This window comes from Sapajus apella, unplaced genomic scaffold, assembly GCF_009761245.1.
Source record: "Sapajus apella isolate SASKATOON/1434 unplaced genomic scaffold, GSC_monkey_1.0 scaffold2, whole genome shotgun sequence".
NCBI lineage: Eukaryota > Metazoa > Chordata > Mammalia > Primates > Cebidae > Sapajus > Sapajus apella.
In genome coordinates, this window is record NW_022436942.1 from 25141234 (window position 1) to 25159930 (window position 18697).

General features: G+C 45.5%; 1 protein-coding gene across 2 annotated transcripts; it reads right to left on the minus strand.

Moving 5' to 3' along the window:
* Positions 1 to 126: 126 nt before the first annotated feature.
* On the minus strand, positions 127 to 5544 carry DAZAP2 (DAZ associated protein 2). Of its 2 annotated transcripts, none has more exons than XM_032284777.1 (4): positions 4943 to 5544; positions 3720 to 3838; positions 3008 to 3253; positions 127 to 1585 (listed from the first exon to the last, which is right to left on the minus strand). In XM_032284777.1, exons 1-4 carry the CDS (start codon positions 4953 to 4955, stop codon positions 1457 to 1459), a joined length of 507 nt encoding a protein of 168 aa, XP_032140668.1. In that variant the 5' UTR covers positions 4956 to 5544; the 3' UTR covers positions 127 to 1456. The 2 variants fall into 2 exon arrangements, with proteins under 2 accessions (XP_032140668.1, XP_032140677.1); XM_032284786.1 differs by having other exon boundaries at positions 3085 to 3253; positions 4943 to 5087.
* Between the last annotated feature and the right edge of the window lie 13153 nt (positions 5545 to 18697).

The following is an 18697-nucleotide window of genomic DNA, read 5'->3' on the forward strand; positions in this document are numbered from 1 at the left end:
CTTATACTCCTGCCTTTATTTCAAAGCTTTATCAAAGGAAACAGCAGCAGCAGCACCTGGCTGAATTTTAGATGGGATATAAAGATATAGAAGTCTAAAAACAAGCTAAGTAAAGAATCCTTGCAGTGAGGTGTAATGCAACTTCATCACTTTATTCAAATCTTCAAAATAGTCTTTATTCTACATTTTTAGTATAAAAATTCCACAAGTTAAGTGCACCACAGTGTAGAGAGAGACATACAACGCTGAACTTCCATAACAGTCAATGGTACAGTCAAACATCACATGTACAGAACACACAGTTTAGATGAACTGAAATTATAAGATAAAATAAAATAAAATCCAATTTCAGAAAACAAAAATCAAAACATTAAAGGATCCCTGAAATATTCTTAACCCTAATGAGATTTCACTGGACTCAAGTCATTTTGTAGTGAGGCATTCACAATATGACCCTATTAACCCAGTCTAGGAATTCTGGAGAGCCGAATGAGTGGCTGCATCAGACACTCTGACAAAAAATGGTAACCAATTTTTGATCTGAAAACTCCTCTTAATTTGGCTCTAAACACATCAATCAGGCTTTTGAAATGCATCCTCCTCCTTGCCCCTCGTATTTTAAGCCGACTGTTGTTCACAGTACAGTTTGCACAATAACTTTGTTCAAATATAGCTCAGTTTTTCTGGCACCAAAACAAATTTGGGTTAGGTTCCTGTATGCAGAGACAACCTATAAGAGCCCAAAAGGCACCCTCCACTTTTGCCTGAGGAGATATGAAAGCAGAAGTAATGGGATCTGTGCTTGGGGCACAGAGGGAGTTTCAGAGGATCCTTGTGAAAGACTAGTTAAAAGATGACAAGTGGGGAGAAGTGCAAGGAAAGAAGGAAATTAGTCTGACTGGCTTTCTGTCCTGCACCATTGATTCAATGGAGACTGGCGGGAGGAAATGGAAGACTAAGGTTGGAGATGGGATGGGTGGGGCAAGGGATGGAAAGGAAAGGGCAGACAACTAATGCGTTCCATTTAATAACAAGTAATATAAATCAAAGACTTAAAGGAGATTAAAGACCAATCAGAATAATTTGGCAACTTTAATTCTTAGGAAGATCAAAGTTCCCTCCAAACCTAATTTGATGTTTTATTACTAAAAGCAAAGACCAGTATGGTATAGTATTACTCCAAAGAAATTAAAGGAAGATCCTTAGGGTGGCTTCACCCACATTCATTTTATGAATGGATACCTCCCCTACCTCAAAATGCTTTAGGGAGGTACTGCTACCATTACATGGTTCCTTATTAAATTTGAAAAGTGCCTGAAAGTTTGGGCACCAGAAAGACACCCCAACAACATGTGTCTAAACTGCAACTTCAGGTTAATATGACTAAAGCAGTTACATTGTGAGAAGTGCTGAAGGTATATGATGTCTTTCCCGGCACAAAGGTGGCCTTGGTTCCTCACCAGATGGTGTAGCCACCATCTGAACCACCCATGAAGAAGTTCCCCTTCCGCTGAGTTACGAGGACGTTGGCTCCCTGCATGACTGCAAGCTGAGCAGCATTGGGAGGGCATCCAGGAGGTGGAGGCTGAAAAGAAAGGACATAATAGAATGGGCACAGGGAGGCTAATATAAGGGAATGGGACACACAGGAAGCAAAGGCCTGTTAGGATAAGGCAATGTGCTAACTGCATTTTCAGGAGCTAGTTCTGCTATCAATTTGAGTTCTAAAGTAGGTCTGTATTTTCTGTGAACCCAAAGATAAAAACAGGAAAGGGAGCCTACCCCTCATTCAAAGGGTTCCAGCTCTAAGATGAAGCCCAGGACTACCTTGTGAATATGAACAGGCCCGACCAACAGACATTTCGAGGGTAGGGAACCACTGCCCTACTCACATTTCCAAAACAGGGACAGCGTGCCAGGTCCATGTTAGAATTCCACAGGGTCCCTACGTAGTTTTTAATTTTTTAATTTTTATTTTTTTAAGAGGGAGTCTCACTCTCGTCATCCAGGCTGGGGTGCAATGGCAGGATCTCGGCTCACTACAACCTCTGCCTCCCACGTTCAAGCAATTCTCCTGCCTCAGCTTCTCAAGTAGCTGGGATTACAGGCGCCTACCACCCCACGCCTAGCTAATTTTTTTTTTTTTTTTTGAGACAGAGTCTGACTTTGTTATCCAGGCTGGAGTGTACTGGCGTGATCACAGCTCACTGCAACCTCCGCCTCCTGGGTTTAAGCCATTCTCCTGCCTCAGCCTCCTGAGTAGCTGGGATCACAGGTGCCCTCCACCATGCCAGCTATTTTTTAATTTTTAGTAGAGTCCGGGTTTCACCATGTTGGCCAGCCTGGTCTCAAAACTCCTGGCCTCAGGTGATCCACCCACCTTGGCCTCCCAAAATGCTGGGATTACAGGTGTGAGCTACTAAGCCCAGCCCCTACATAGCTTTTGAATAAACTACTGGATAACGGAATGCTCTCTAATGACACATATTCACCTCATCTCTAGCATGTAGTTACTGAGTAGATGGTCTTAGCAAGGACCATTTGGGCTCTAAATCGCATGCACTGGGGAATTAAGTAGGAGAAAATGATAACTAAAATTGGTACTATCTTTCTAAAAGCTCCCTACTAGAGACTATACATTCTACTTTTTCATTATCAGGGTTCCTAGTACAACACCAAGCTGATGGCAAAAATGGAATAATGCTTATGGAATGAATAAGGAGCATTACCAGACCAGTTCAGTGTACCAAAATAAACTGGAAAAGCAGCAAGCAGAACTTGATAGACATGAAAACAAAAGAATCAGGTTCACTCAGTCCCCAGTGAGACGTTACTCACTTGCCACAGTTCTCCTGGCCCCTCAAACACTTTCTGAGTACTGGATGTCAGTAGTTGCACCAACACTGGTAACTACCATCCAAGAATGGTGAGAGAATGAATATGAAGTTATTTCAGAAAGTTAAAATACACACAAGGGCTGAGTTTTTTCTGATGAGGTCATACTCACAGGAATGTTGCCAGCAGTAGCCCCAGCTCCAAATCTGGCACCTGCATCGTACCCTCCTTCCACCAGCACTGTAGAGCCAGGTGGATAGATGGGACCGACTGGATAATAAGCCATGGGGATTGTGGAACCTAAAGGCCCAACAGCCACAGACTGGGCCATGGGAAGATACAGAGAGGCTCCAGGAAATGCGGCCGACATGGTGGGGACAGTGGCAGCCCCTGGGTGCACAAAGCTCGGACGATAGAGCTAGAAAAGGGAGAAGAGAAGGCAAAATGTTACTTCATGACATTCCTATTTGAGATCTCTAATAAGCCAATTCTTTTTTTTCCTCGCACTTCAAGAATTGTTTTAAAATAAGCCAATTCTTAGTTCTCCTTGTGCAGGTTATACTTTTTGTGTGAGATTATACAAGTTGCCTTTCCACTGGCCTTCAATATTCTCCTGGATCACTTCCTGCTAAAGCTAAGGTTGGGATCACAGAATGCAAATTCATCTCCTGCACCTCAGCTGGGGCCAAATTAACACAAAATCATCAAATAATGCACTTTCAACTCCGACAAAAATTGCCAAATGATATAGTGTTTCAGATTATTCGTGTGACCATTTTCTTCTGTTTGTGAAGAGTAAATATGTGAAGTGAGACTTAGCCAAGGACTAAAGGACCACTCTAAGAGAATTCTCGGCTAGTTCAAGTACGGCAAACTGGACGCACCTCTGAGTAGGCAGGTGGAGCATCAGTATACGGAGGAGCCTGAGGAAGATGCAAGGTCTGAGGGTATACTGGATTCCCAGGAGGCTGCACAGGGTAGGTTGGCTGTGTTGGATATTGACCTGGAAGACAAGAAACAAATGTAGGTTGCCTACTACACAGAGCTACCAAAATGAGGCAGGTCATATTGGGTAGCTAACTTAGCAGGAGCAAGTGGAAGGGGGTTTGCAAATAGTCTGCCCCAGAGGGCCTGATTCCTGGAACTACGAAAATATGTGTTGTCTCTGCACCCTTATAATAGAAGGTGCTGGATTCTGACCCCACAGGAAAGGCACTGCTCACTGCCTTTACTAACATACCGATTTAAGGGTAAAGTCTAGCTGGGCCCAGGTTCCCTCCGGAATGCAGGACAGGTCTGTGCACCTGTTCCTGAGGTTCTGGCCTGCTGCTGTTCTGGCGTATCAAGGGTGCCTCTGCTCTAGGTAGTCTCCACAGCCTGTCTACAACCACACCAGTCTTCGTGGGTAACAGTAGTTTCTGATTTTCCTTACAGATTACTATTCAAGGTCGACTTCCAAACAAAGGGTGTGAATGATGGAAGTGAACCGTGAGACTGGGAAAAAAGTGCAGGGCTAAAGGGTGAGGAGGAATGTCCTCACTGAAAAAGCGGGGGATCATGTTTGGGTTTTTTTTTTTTTTTTCTATTCCTTTTTTCCCCCCTCAGCCTGTTCCTGGGTTATGGGAATCAGGTTCTGACAGAAACACCACCAGCAATGGGTGAGGGGATGCAAAGGAAAGGAGAAAAGAGACATCGGAGGCCCCGGCCCCCGCACCAACTCCAGCAACTCACTAGTTAAGTTCGGGCCCTGCCGGGGGGTTCCGGAGCGCGGCGCCCCGCCTCCGCCGGCTCTCCATTGGCCTATGCGAATGACTGCGCTAACGCTCTATTTGCTCCTACGGATGCCCATCGTGTCAAGCCCCCCCACCGCCCGAGCCCGCAGTTCCAAACTGCGCCACAGAGTTTATGGAGAAAGGGCCCGGAGGCGGCGAGCAACTGTAATTTTGGGATGACGAAGGCGTCAGGCGCAGCCCCCTGGACTGCAGCCGGCGGAGGAGCACGGCGCAGCCCACCCCAAGCCCGGCGTTTGGCGACCCTGGGCCCCGGACCCGCTCGCTCTTGGCCAGCAGTACTTCCCCCAACGGCCTCTACCGCCCTCTGTCCTTGCCTTTGCTGTTCATGGTGGCTGCGGGTCCGGTTCGTCTCGGCGTCGCGGACGGTTATTTTTTTCGTCCTCTTCCTGTTCGGAGCCACTTCCGTGTCACGTGATAGTCCGTCCGCCTAGCGTCACCCGACGCGCAAGTGGTGCTGCCGCCGGAAACTCCGCCCCTGCGCCGGGCTTCCAGTCGGCTGCAGGAGGGTCCGCGCGGTCCCACCCACTCGTCTTGGCCCTACCCCCTGCTCGCTCCTGTCCTTCACCCCCTACAGGTGTCCCTCAGCTGGAGAAAAACCAAACGCAGGTATTGTCTCCAGCTCTGTTAGACGCTCTGCGGAAGAACGGTGCTAGCATTCCCCGGAACCTTTTTCCACCTACACGCATTCACTCAAGGTCACCTCACATTGGCAGCCTTCCACTAGGGGCTTAGATTTCTCCAAATTTCTCGCACTGCCTGAAATTGGCTCCCCAAATCTTAGTTTATCACGCGTCCCTCCCCTCCAAGCCCAACTTAAGCTTCAGCTCCCTTAAGGTTTATTTTACCACTCCAGCTCACATGTATCCTTTCCTGAATGAGACCCGCACTGGAATCTTCGCCGCCTTGTCTATTCCAGGACAGGCTGTCCGCCGGTCCTCCCGTGTGTGGCTGCCTTTCTCACTTACAGGAAGGGGTTTTATTTTCCGTAAAGTCCGCAACAGCTGCACTGAAACTGACATACTCGCAGTACCCTTGGAGTGCTTGTGGCCCTGGTGACCTGCATGATACCTTGTGCATATTTTCTCTGTGTATGGCTTTGCTTTCTAACTTAATTGTCCTTAAGGGCAAAGATGGCATCCTTTAGGCAGCAATTGTTTTTCATTTTAAAAATATATATTTTTTTCTTTTTTTGAGATGGAGTCTCCCTCCGTCGCCCAGGCTGGAGTGCAGTGGCGTGATCTCGGTTCACTGCAACCTCTGCCTCCCAGTTTCAAGCAATTCTCCTGCCTCAGCTTCCTGAGTAGCTGCGATTACAGGTGCCCGTCCCCATGCTTGGCTAATTTTGTCCTTTCAGTAGAGACAACGTTTCACCAAGTTGGCCAGGCTGGTCTCAAACTCCTGACCTCAGGTGATCGGCCTGCCTCAGCCTTCCAAAGCTCTGGGATTGTAGGTGTGAGCCACCAGACCCGGCCTCATTTTTTAATACAGAGACAGGGTCTTACTGTGTTTGGCCACGCTGGTCTTGAATTCCTGGCCTCAAGTGATACTTCCACCTCCACTGTCCAATAATTAAAGGGTTAACTCTTAGAACCCAGGAACTCTCCTAGGCCTAGCTCTGTCTCATGTAAGCTGCCCTCAGATTGGTTAGACCCTACTTTACCGGGTGTTGGGTATTTTGCTTGTCACCGTGGGACCTGGGCATTGGAAAAACCAGGGCAGAACCAAATGAGATTACCAACAAAAATGAAAGCGTTCCAGGCTGCTCTTTTCTCTGGCAGGTAGAATTAAGAAGTAAATGGTGGCTCGGTGCAGCTGCTCACACCTATAATCCCAACACTTTGGGAGGCCTAGGCAGGAGGATCGCTCGAGCCAGGAGTTCAAAACCAGCCTAGGCAACATAAGACTTCATCTCTACAAAAAAAAAAAAAAAAAAGTAGTAGTAACTAGCTACTTTCTTGGACAGGAATCAAATTTTGACATTTTCTTGATTCTCATGGGTCCCCCAACGAGACGAAGGTGTTTATTTGGTCATTTATCAAACGTTCTTTCTTGCATTAATTTAACATATTTTTTGAGTACCCGTTATGTGCTGGGCCCTGTGACAAGCACTAGGGAAATAATAATGAAGAGACAGGTATAGTCCCTATTCTCATGGACTTTATGGTCTACCTAATGGAAGAGACAGAAAAATGAACATACAATGATAACATAGTACGATTAGTGCTGACATAAGGACAGCATGGGGTGTTAGAAGAACACATAAGTGAGGCACCTATTCTATTCTGATGTTGTCAGGGAAGGTTTCCTGGTGCAAGTGATGTTTGAGATGAAACCTGGCATGGTGGCTCATACCTATAGTCCCAACTACTTGGGAGGCTGAGGTGGGAGGATCACTCAAGTCCAAGAGTTCAAGGCTACAGTGAGGATAATGGCACTACTGTACTCCTGCCTGGATGACATCGAAAGATCCTGTCTCAAAAAAAAAAAAAAAAAAAAAAATTGAGGCCAGGTGTGCGGTGACTCACATCTGTAATCCCAACCCTTTGGGAGGCTGAGGTGGTTGGATCACCTGAGGTCAGGAGTTTGAGACCCACATAGCCAAAATGGTGAAACTCTGTCTCTACTGAAAATACAACAATAAGCTGGGTGTGGTGGTGCACACCTGTAATTCCAGCTGCTCAGGAGGCTAAGGCAGGACAATCGCTGGAACCCAGGAGGCAGAGGTTGCAGTGAGCCAATATTATGCCACTGCACTCTAGCCTGGGAGACAGTGAGACTCCGTCTAAAAAAAAAAAAAAAAAAAAAAATGAACCATGTGAATACTTACCTTGTCAAAAAATTAAAGCAATGTTGGCTTCCCTATTGCAATGGCTAATATTAAGAAGACTGGGGTACAGTAGCTCACAGCCATAATCCTAGCCCTTTGGGAGGATCACTTGAGCTCAGGAGTTCAAGAGCAGCCTGGGAAACATGGTGAAACCCCGTCTCGGTTTACATTTTTAAAAATTAAAAAGCATAAAAGAAGACTGACCACATCAAGTGTTGGAGAGGATGTGGTGCAAGTGAAATTCTCACACACTTCTGTTTAAAATCTAAAATGGTACAACCTCTGTCAGGGGAAACTGCTGGTCCTAAGAAAAAAAGACAGAGCCGGGCACAGTAGCTCATGCCTGTAATCCCAGCACTTTGGGAGGCCAAGGCAGGCAGATCACCTGAGTTCGAGACCAGCCTTACCAACATGGCGAAACCCCATCTCTACTAAAAATACAAAAATTAGCTGGGCATGGTGGCACACACTTTTAATCCCAGCTACTTGGGAGGCTAAGGCAGGAGAATCACTTGAAGCCAGGAGGTGGAGGTTGCAGTGAGCCGAGATTGTGTTATTGTACTCCAGGCTGGGCAACAAGAGTGAATCTCCATCTCAAAAAAATTTTTTTAAAAGAATAAAATGGTGCAACCACTTTGGAAAACAGTTTGGCATACATATACCAAATGATCTAGCCATTCCACTCCTAGGTATTTACCCAAGAGAAATGAAAGCACATGAGCACACAAAGACTTATACATGGATATTTATAACAGCTTTATTTGTCACATCTGAAAACCAGAAGCAATGAAAACTTCTACCAATAGGTGAATGGATAAACAAATTTAATGCTATATGGTAGAAGGGAATAAACTATGGATCCACAAAACAACACGGATAATATATGCTCAGTAAAAGAAGCAGATTTTTAAAATAAGAATACATACTATAGGGTTTTTTTTTTGTTTTTTTTTTTAAGATATGGGATCTTGCCATACTACCCAGGCTGGAGTGCATAGGTGTGATCATAGCTCATTGCAGCCTTGAACTGGGCTGAAGCACACATCCCACCTCAGCCTCTCAAGTAGCTAGGACTATAGGCATGTGTCACTGTCCCCTTTGGATTCCATTTATATAAAATTCTAGGAATACAAACTATAGTGATAAAAAGCAGTTGCTGTGACGGGAAGCAAGAGGGGCAGGAGGGAGATTACAAATGGAATGTAAGAAAGTTCTGGGACTGATGAATATATGCTTATTGTCTTGATTGTGGTGATGGTTTCATGGGGGTACCTTTTTTTTTTTTTTTTTTTTTTGGAGACAGAATCTCACTTTTGTCACCCAGGCTGGAGTGCACTGGCATGATCTCAGCTTACTGCAACCTCTGCCTCCCAAATTCAAGTGATTCTTCTGCCTGCCTCAGCCTCCTGAGTAGTTGGGATTATAGATGCCTGACACCACACCTGGCTAATTTTCATGTTTTTAGTAGAGCTGGGGTTTCACCATGTTGACCAGGCTGGTCTCAAACTCCTAACCTCAGGTGATCCACCCACCTCGGCCTCCCAAAGTGCTGGAATTACAGGTGTGAGCCACTGCGCCCTGCTGGGTATACATTTTAAACATGAACAGTTTATTTTTTGTCAACTAACTAACCTCAGTAAGGCTGTTTAAAAAAAAAAAAAAGACAAATGTTGGGATGAGGAAAAGGGAAAAGCCACAGATGATGGCTAATGAATTTTTTTCTTTTTTTTTTTGAGACATAGTCTTGCTCTGTTGCCCAGGCTAGAGTACAGTGGCAAGATCGTGGCTCACTGCAACCTCTGCCTCCTGGTTTCAAGTGATTCTCCTGCCTCAGCCTCCCGAGTAGCTGGGACTACAGGTCCTGCCATGACGCCTGGCTAATTTTTGTATTCTTAGTAGAGATGGGGTTTCATCATGTTGGTCAGGCTGGTTCTCAACTGCTGACCTCAAGTGATCCGCCCACCTCAGCTTCCCAAATTTCTGGGATTACAGGCGTGAGCCACTGTGCTCAGCCTTTTTGTTTGTTTGTTTTTTTGAGACTGGGTCTCGCTCTGTCACCCAGGCTAGAATCCGGTAACACAATCATGGCTCATTGCAGCCTTGCTCTCAGAAGCTCAGGCCATCCTCCTGCCTCAGCCTCCTGAGTAGCTGGGATTACAGGTGCATGCCATCATGCCCAGCTAATTTTTGTATTTTTTTGTAGAGATGGGGTTTCACCATGTTGCCCATGCTGGCCTCATACTCCTGGGCTAAGGGAGTAGCCAGCCTCAGCCTCCCAAAGTGGTGCAATTACAGGCATGAGCCACTGCGCCCAGCCGACAGCTAATGAATCTTAATGTGCCTTATGCAAGACAGATGCTGAAAGGAAAATTACAGCAGCACTTGGAAAGTGCCACACTGGAGATGGGTAAGCTGTGATAGGAGGACTCAGAGAAAGATATTGACTCTTCCTGCTGGGCCCCCTAGTCCAGGGGTATCCAATCTTTTGGCTTCCCTGAGCCACATTGGAAAAATTATCTTGGGCCGCACATAAAATAAACTAACACAATAGTCGATGAGCTAAAAATAAAACCAAAAAATCACCAAAAAATCTCATAATCTCATAATATGTTAAGAAAGTTTGCAAATTTGTGTTGGGCTGCATTGAAAGCCGTCCTGGGCACATGTGGCCTGCAGGCCTCGGGTTGGACAAGCTTATTCTAGTCCCAGTTAATTAGGTTGACTACAGTTGTTTATGTACCTTTATTCAACACCTACCATGTTTTGCGCTCTTTACTTATGTAACCAGAAGGAACAAAACAACCTATTTCCCAGCCCAGAGAAGGAGGTGGAGCTTTGTGAAAGAATCTAGTCACTCCCTGAAGCAACTTTTTTTTGTTTTTGAGACAGAGTCTTGCTCTGTCACGCAGGCTGGAGTGCAGTGGCACTATCTTGGCTCACTGCAACCTCCACGTCCTGGATTCAAGCGATTATCCCGCCTCAGCCTCCTGAATAGCTGGGATTACAGGTGTATGCCACCACACCCAGCTAATTTTTGTATTTTTAGTAAAGACAGAGTTTCACCACGTTGGCCAGGCTGGTTTCGAACTCCTGGCCTCAAGTGATCCACCCACTTCGGCCTCCCAAAGTGCTGGGATTACAGATGAGAGCCACCGTACCCAGCTTCTTTGAAGCAACTTTTTCAAAGCTTTATCTAGTCTTTGTGTAACTAAGGATATGGCTTAGGCCCAGGCGCAGTGGTTCAAACCTGTAATCACAGCACTTTGGGAGGCTGAGGCGAGTCGATCACTTGAAGTCAGGAGTTCAAGACCAGCCTGGCCATTATGGTGAAACCCCATCGCTACCAAAAATAGAAAAATTAGCTGGGTGTGGTGGCATGTACCTGTAATCCCAGCTATTTGGGAGGCTGAGGCGTGAGAATCACTTGAACCCAGGAGGCAGAGGTTGCAGCGAGCAGAGATCATGCCACTGCACTCCAAACTGGGCAACAGAGTGAAACTCCATCACACACACAAGAAAGGACCCTCATTTCTTATTCCTGGCAAGCCTTGTAGGAGAGGAACTAACACTGCTCTGCAGAATAAATGTAAAGCAGGGCCGGGCGCGGTGGCTCACGCCTGTAATCCCAGTACTTTGGGAGGCCGAGGCGGGTGGATCACGAGGTCAAGAGATCGAGACCATCCTGGTCAACATGGTGAAACCCCATCTCTACTAAAAATACAAAAAATTAGCTGGGCATGGTGGCGTGTGCCTATAATCTCAGCTACTCAGGAGGCTGAGGCAGGAGAATTGCCTGAACCCAGGAGGCGGAGGTTGCGGTGAGCCGAGATCGCGCCATTGCACTCCAGCCTGGGTAACGAGTGAAACTCCGTCTAAAAAAAAAAAGAAAAAGAAAATGTTCTAAAATTGACTGTGCTGGTTCAAAACTTCGTGCATATACTAAAAACCATTGAATTGTATACTTTAAATGGGTGAATTGTATGCTATACAAATTATATATCAATAAAGCTGTCATAAATAATTTTTTTAAAAAAAGAATAAATGTAAAGCAGTTGGCCAGGCATGGTGGCACAGGCCTGTAGTCCCAGTTACTAGGGAGGCTGAGGTAAGAGGATTAAATGAATTCAGGAGTGCAACAGTGCAGTGAGCTATAATCGCATGACTGTACTCCTGCACTCCAGCCTGGATGATGAGTGAGACCCTGACTCTAAAAAAATAATTTTTTTGAAAAAGTTAAAAAAAAAAAGGAAAGATCAGGCACAGTGGCTCATATCTGTTATCTCAACATTTTAGGAGGTCTGGGCAAGCGGATTGCTTGAGGCCAGTAGTTCGATACCAAAGCTTGCCCAGGTCACTCAGAAGAGCAGAGCTTCATCTGTACTTTGTCTGTCTGGAGGGGATCAGCACTTGGGGTACCAGCCTCCCCGAGACAGTCCTACTTGGAGGGACTATATGCCAAAGCTCATTCCCACAAGGCTGCTGTGGCACCTTTTCCCTGTTGCACCGGGACGCACATACACTCTCACCCCTCTAGCCTTAAATCCAGAATCTAGACTGAATATGTCAGATTTGGGGAAATGTGTTTCTGGGGATAGCTGAGGAACCAGAGGAAGCCAGGTCCTGGGGCTTCCCAGGAAAGAATGGAGGGTTGAAGAAGTTCCTAGTGAGGGAAGCAGACCTGAGGACAGAGAGCCAGGTTAGGCCTGATACTCCCTAATAAAGGTTGAACTTGGGGGTGCTTTTCACTTCAATTACTGGGAAAGTTAAAACAAAAGTTTAGCTGGGCATAGTGGCAGGCGCCTATGGTGCCAGCTATTCAGGAGGCTGAGGCAGGAGGCTGAGCCTGGGAGGTCAAGGCTGCAGTGAGCTGCAATCCTGCCACTGCGCTCCAGCTTGCGTGACAGAACAAGACCCTGTCTCAAAACAAAACATGGCAAAACCCCGTCTCTACTAAAAATAGAAACAATTAGCTGTGTATGGTGGCGCATGCCCATAATCCCAGCTACTCGGGAGCCTGAAGCACAAGAACTGCTTGAACATGGGAGTTGGAGGTTGCAGTGAACCAAGATTGCATCACTGCACTGCAGCCTGGGCGACAGAGTGAGACTCTGTCTCAAAAAACCCACAGAGTTTTAATACTTTCCACTATTGTAATTCTCTTTAGTTGTCCCCCCAACACTTTAGTAAAAGAATAACCTTATGCAGTCGTGATGGAAAGAATTCACACCTGCATCCCACTGTGAATATAGGTGCCTTTCATTTAGAGAACCACACTAGGAGTTCTAGGCTGTGACCAGCAGGCAAGTAAGTGGCCAAGGCAGAATGGAAGACAGGGTCAGGGAGAAGACTCGAGGGAAAGGCATGAGACAAACCTTGCCTCCCATTCCACTTCTTTAAATATACTTGAGGAAAGTGACCCTTAAAATGGAGGAAAATACTGACACCTGGATTTTATATACATTAGCTCACTTAACACAAAAACCTCGAGTAGGCATTGGCCCCATTTACAAATAAGGAAACCATGGCTTTTTATTTACCAGTAAGTGACCATGCCCAGATCTGAACCTCTATCCGTGGGTCTGACCTGATCACAACATCTCCCACTTTTTCCTGTGGAAATGGAGGTGGCTGTAGAGGTTGGCAGTCATGGCAATCCATATGCTGCCTGTCCATAGCTAGGACGTTTGTTATTCTCTATTGTACAGAACTTTGTATTGTTTAGTGCTTTCAAGCCTATATTGCTTTTGTATTCCACAGAAATAATAAAAGATACTAAAAAAGGAAAATAAAATCAGTGGTTCATAGAGAACACTGTAAAATACCTGTATCTTGGGAATGGTGGGTTTTACCATCCAGAGGACTTAGTAAGACAGAATAAAAAGAATACAAGATGTAGGCCGGGTGCGGTGGCTCACACCTGTAATCCCAGCACTTTGAGAGGCTGAGGCAGGCGGATCACCTGAGGTCAGGAGTTTGAGACCAGCCTGGCTAACATGGAGAAACCCCGTCTCTACTAAAAATACAAAGTTAGCCAGGTATAGTGGCTCATGCCTGTAATCCCAGCTACTCGGGAGGCTAAGGCAGGAGAATCCCAGCTACTTGAGAAGCTGAGGCAAGAGAATCACTTGAGCCCGGGAGGCAGAGGTTGCAGTGAGCCAAGATTGTGCCATTGCACTCCAGCCTGGGTGACAGAGTGAGACTCTGTCTCAAAAAAAAGAGTATGGGATATGGACCAGGCATGGTGACACACACCTGTAATCTCAACACTTTGGGAAGCTGAGGCAGGGAGGATTACTTGAGGCCTGGAGTGTGAAACCAGCCTACATTGAGACCAGACAATATTGCAAGACTCTAACAAATAAATAAACAAAACATGGGATGTGGAAGTAAGTTTAGGTTCCAGTCCTAGTTCTGTTCCTCATAATCTGATCAGCATTGGACAAATCACTTAACTTGCGAGTCACAGTTTTCTCATCTTTCTCAGTTTTCTAAGGCTGTTTTCGCATCTTGAAAATTGTTCCACAGACACAGTGGAATCTCAACACTTTGAGAGATCAAGGTGGGCAGACAGCTTGAGCCCAGGAGTTTGAAACCAGCCCGGGTAACTTACGGAGACCCTGTCTCTACAAAAAAAATTAGCCAGGTGTGGTGTGTGCTTGAAGTTCCAGCTACTCAGAAGGCTGAGGCAGGAGGATCGCTTGAACTTGAGAAGCAGAGGATGCAGGGAGCTGTAATTGCACACCGCATTCCAGCCTGGGTGACAGAGTAAGACCCTGTCAAAGAAAAAAAAGGGAAAAGAAAATTATTCCCACCTCACAGACTTGGCATGAGGGTCAAATAAGAAGATAATAAATACTTCCTAAGCTATAGAATGCAACCTGTATCTTAGTTAATACAAGCAATAACTGGCCAGGTGTGGTGGCTCACCTGTAATCCCAGCACTTGGGGAGGCCGAAGCGGGTGAATCACCTGAGGTCAGCAGATTGAGACCAGCCTGGCCAACATGGTGAAACCCTGTATCAACTAAAAATACAAAAATTAGCCAGGCATGGAGGAAAGCGTCTGTAATTCCAGCTACTCAAGGAGGCTGAGGGCAGGAGAATCACTTAAATCTAGGAGGTGGAGGTTGCCACGAGCTGAGATTGCACCACTGCACTCCAACCTACATGACAAGAGTGAAACTCTGTCAGAAAAAATAATAATTATATGTATATGTAATAACTCTATCAGATTTGCTGAAGCTGATCTTTTGTTGCAAGAAAGGGGTTCCCTTGGGCACAGTTTATGTGGAAGCTGGGGTCAGAGGCCATTATTTGAGTTCAATGAATAGTGGTTGATTCTGCCCATTTATTTCCTACTTCATGCCTGCTTTCCTTCTATCTACATATTCACTTGTCAGGAATAAGACTTTTTTTCCTGTAATATCATTTTTTGATGGAAACTTCCAGACTTACTCAGATGGGAGAGAAGGGGGGAGTACAAAAGCCCACATTTCTTCAGCATTTCAATCAACAACCTCATTTTCTTCTAACAGTTGAAGTGAACTTCTTATGAATAATGGATGATAGCCTGATGAATATGCACACGGCCTATTATGCCTGTAAGGTTTGGTAAATAATTTATGAGCTAAAATGTTCCTCACCTTGTTACTGTATAAAAATTATGAAAAAAAAACGTATTTACCCTTTGAAGTGGTAGGGTGATCTGTCAGAGACAATGACAGCAGCCCAGCAATACAGTTTTACATCATTGCTAAAATTAAAGTAAATAGATTAAAATATATGCATTTCAGGGCGAGAGGTGGAGGTCTATAAAAAATGGAGCATGCACAAGCATATTCCTTGTCACATATAAGTTGTCAAAAACTCTGGCTTCTCACCTTAAGATATCCTTGCATTGTTAACAGCATCAGGAATCTTCTCCTCCGTGGCCCGATCTCTTCACATGCCTTCAATATGAGCAGCCAAGACTGACAACTGCTTTGTTGTTTTATGAAAACTGGCCCACTGGCCCACTGGCCCTTAGAAATGCATTGCTGCCTTTCCTCTCCTCACAGCTGAGAGGTTTTTTCTGCTGACCAGCCTGAGTCCCCTGCTGAATGCCCCAGCTTTATTGCCTTAGCAACAGCCGTGGGTGCCCTTTAGCTGTTGGTTAGAGACAGCGAGGCACAAGATTGACTATGGAGATAAGGAAAGTGTTGGGACAGTATCCATGGATTCTGGTTAACACTTGGTTGCCCCATGACAAGTTTATGAAGACCTGGATCTGGCTCAGTTCTCATGCCAAGGAAGATGGGACCCCAGGGATTATCTGCTTTGATTTCAGAAGTTTTCTAGGTACAGTGCCCAAGAGGACTCTTACTGTCAACAGAGCATCCCTCGTATGCTGGGTGCTTGAGGAGATCAGGTAAAAGAGAAAACATATGGCCCTGTCATTCATCTGATAGGTAAATAATGTATATGCTCAAGAAACAGAGTGAGGACCAGGTGTGGTAGCTCACACCCGTAACCCCAGAACTTTGGGAGGCCGAGGCAGGGGGGAATCACTTGAGTTCTGGCATTCAAGTCCAGCCTGGGCAAGATAGGGAAACCCTGTCTTGACAAAAAAAAGTTAGCTGGGCATGGTGGCCTGTGCCTGTGGTCTCAGCTACTCAAGGTTGAGGTGGGAGGATCACTTGAGCCCAGGAAGCTGAGGCTGTAGTAAGCCATGATCACACCTTGCACTCCAGCCTGGGCAACAGTGCAAGACCCTGTCTGGAAAAGAAAGAAATAAAGGAAAGAAGGCCGGGCGCGGTGGCTCACGCCTGTAATCCCAGTACTTTGGGAGACCGAGGCGGGTGGATCACGAGGTCAAGAGATCGAGACCATCCTGGTCAACATGGTGAAACCCCATCTCTACTAAAAATACAAAAAATCAGCTGGGCATGGTGGCGCATGCCTGTAATCCCAGCTACTCAGGAGGCTGAGGCAGGAGAATTGCCTGAACCCAGGAGGCGGAGGTTGCGGTGAGCCGAGATTGCGCCATTGCACTCCAGCCTGGGCAACAAGAGTGAAAACTCCGTCTCAAGAAAAAAAAAAAAAAAGAAATAAAGGAAAGAAAAGGCAAGGGAAAGAAAGGGAGGGAGGGAATGGCCTATAAATTACATAGTGAAGTTATTAGAACAATAATGTAATTTAAAAAGTAATATTGGCTGGGCATAGTGGCTCAAGCCTGTAATCCCAGCACTTAGGCAGAATGAGGCTGGCAGATCATTTGAGCCCAGGAGTTCAAGACCAGCCTGGGCAGCATATGGTGAAACCTCATCTCTATGAAAAATACAAAAATTAGCTGGGCATGGTGCCACATACCTGTAGTCACAGCTACTTGGGAGGCTGAGGCAGGAGCGCTTGAGCCCAGAAGTTTGAGGCTGCAGTGAGACAAGATGAGGCTACTACTACATCCAGACTGGGTGAAAGTGAGACCCTATCTCAAAAAATAAAATAAATAAATAATATTAATTAGAACAATGTGGTATGTATTATACAGGAAGGCTTCTTGGAGGAGGTAAATCTTGAATTTGCAAAGCTTGCAAAGCTAAAAGGGACCCAGTTAGAAAGATTAGAGGTATATATGGCCAAGCCTACCTGATTTGATGTCTGCCTCCCTTTCCAACCTCATTTTGTACAATTCTCCCCCACCTCTTGCTGTGTCCCAGCCTACAGAAGACCAAATGTTTGTGTCCCCCTAAAAATTCATAGGTTGAAATTCTAGCCCCCAATGTGATGGTATTAGGTGGGCCTTTTGAGAGGTGATTAGATCATGAGAGCAGAGCTTTCATAAATGGGATCAATGCCCTTATAAAAGGAACCCCAGAGAGCTTCCTAGCCTGCTTCTGCCATGTGAGGATGGCTGTCTATGAACCAGGAAGCAGGCTCTCACAAGAAATCAAATCAGCCAGCATGTTGATACTGAACTTTCCATCCTCTAGAACTGTAAGAAATATATCTATGTTGTTTATCAGCCACGTAGTCTATAATTTTTTTTTATACTGAATACTTCACTGTCCACGAATTCCCAAAGTAACCATTATTCTGATTTCTATCAGCATAGATTACTTTAGCTGATCCTTGATCTTGATCAGTCCTTGTGGACTGATCTTGATACTGAACTTTCCAGCCTCTAGAACTGTGAAAAACAAATCTATGTTGTTTATAAGCCACCCAGTCTAAAAAAAAAATTTTTCTTTTTTTGAGACGGAGTCTTAATCATCCAGGCTGGAATACAATGGTGTGATCTCAGCTCACTGCCACCTCTACCTCTCAGGTTCAAGCGATTCTCCTGCCTCAGCGTCCTGAGTAGCTGGGGCTACAGGCGTGTGCCACCACACCCAGCTAATTTTTGTATATTTATTTCTAGAGTGTTCAGCAGGATAATTTTTGTATTTTTAGTAGAGATGGGGTTTGACTATATCGGCCAGGCTGGTCTTGAACTCCTGACCTTGTGATCCACCTGCCTCAGCCCTCCCAAAATGCTGGGATTACAGTTGTGAGCCACTGGGCCCAGGCTTTTTTATTTTTTTCAGATGGAGTTAGGCTGCAGTGCAGTGGTACGGTCTCCACTCATTGCAGCCTCTGCCTCCTGGGTTCAAGCCATTCTCCTGCCTCACCCTCCCAAGTAGCTGGGATTACAGGCATGCGCCACCACACCTGGCTAATTTTGTGTTTTTAGTAGAGACAAGGTTTCACCATGTTGACCAGGCTGGTTTTGAACTCCTGACCTCAGGTGATCCGCCTGCCTTGAACTTCCAAAGTGCTGGGATTACAGGTGTGAACTACTGTGCCTGGCCAAAAAAAAGTAATATACTTTTATTGCAAAAAGACTACCAATACCACATACTGGTGAGGATGTAGAACAGCTAGAACTGTCTCATACATTGCTGATAGATATAAATTGGTTCAAACACTATAGAGAACTATTTAGCAGTATGGACAAAAGCTAAATATATACCCCAAACCTATCCTACTCCTCACTATTTACCCAGAAGAAATAAGTGCATATATTCACCAAAACACTTGTACAAGAATGCTCATAGCAGTTTTACTCCTAAGAGCCCCACACAGGAAACAACCAAATGCCCATCAATAGAATAGATAAACGGTGGTATAATTATGCAATGGAACACTACACAGCAATCAAAAAAATACTGCTACATTCAACAACATGGATGAATCTCAAAAACATACGTTGAAGCCGGGGATGGTGG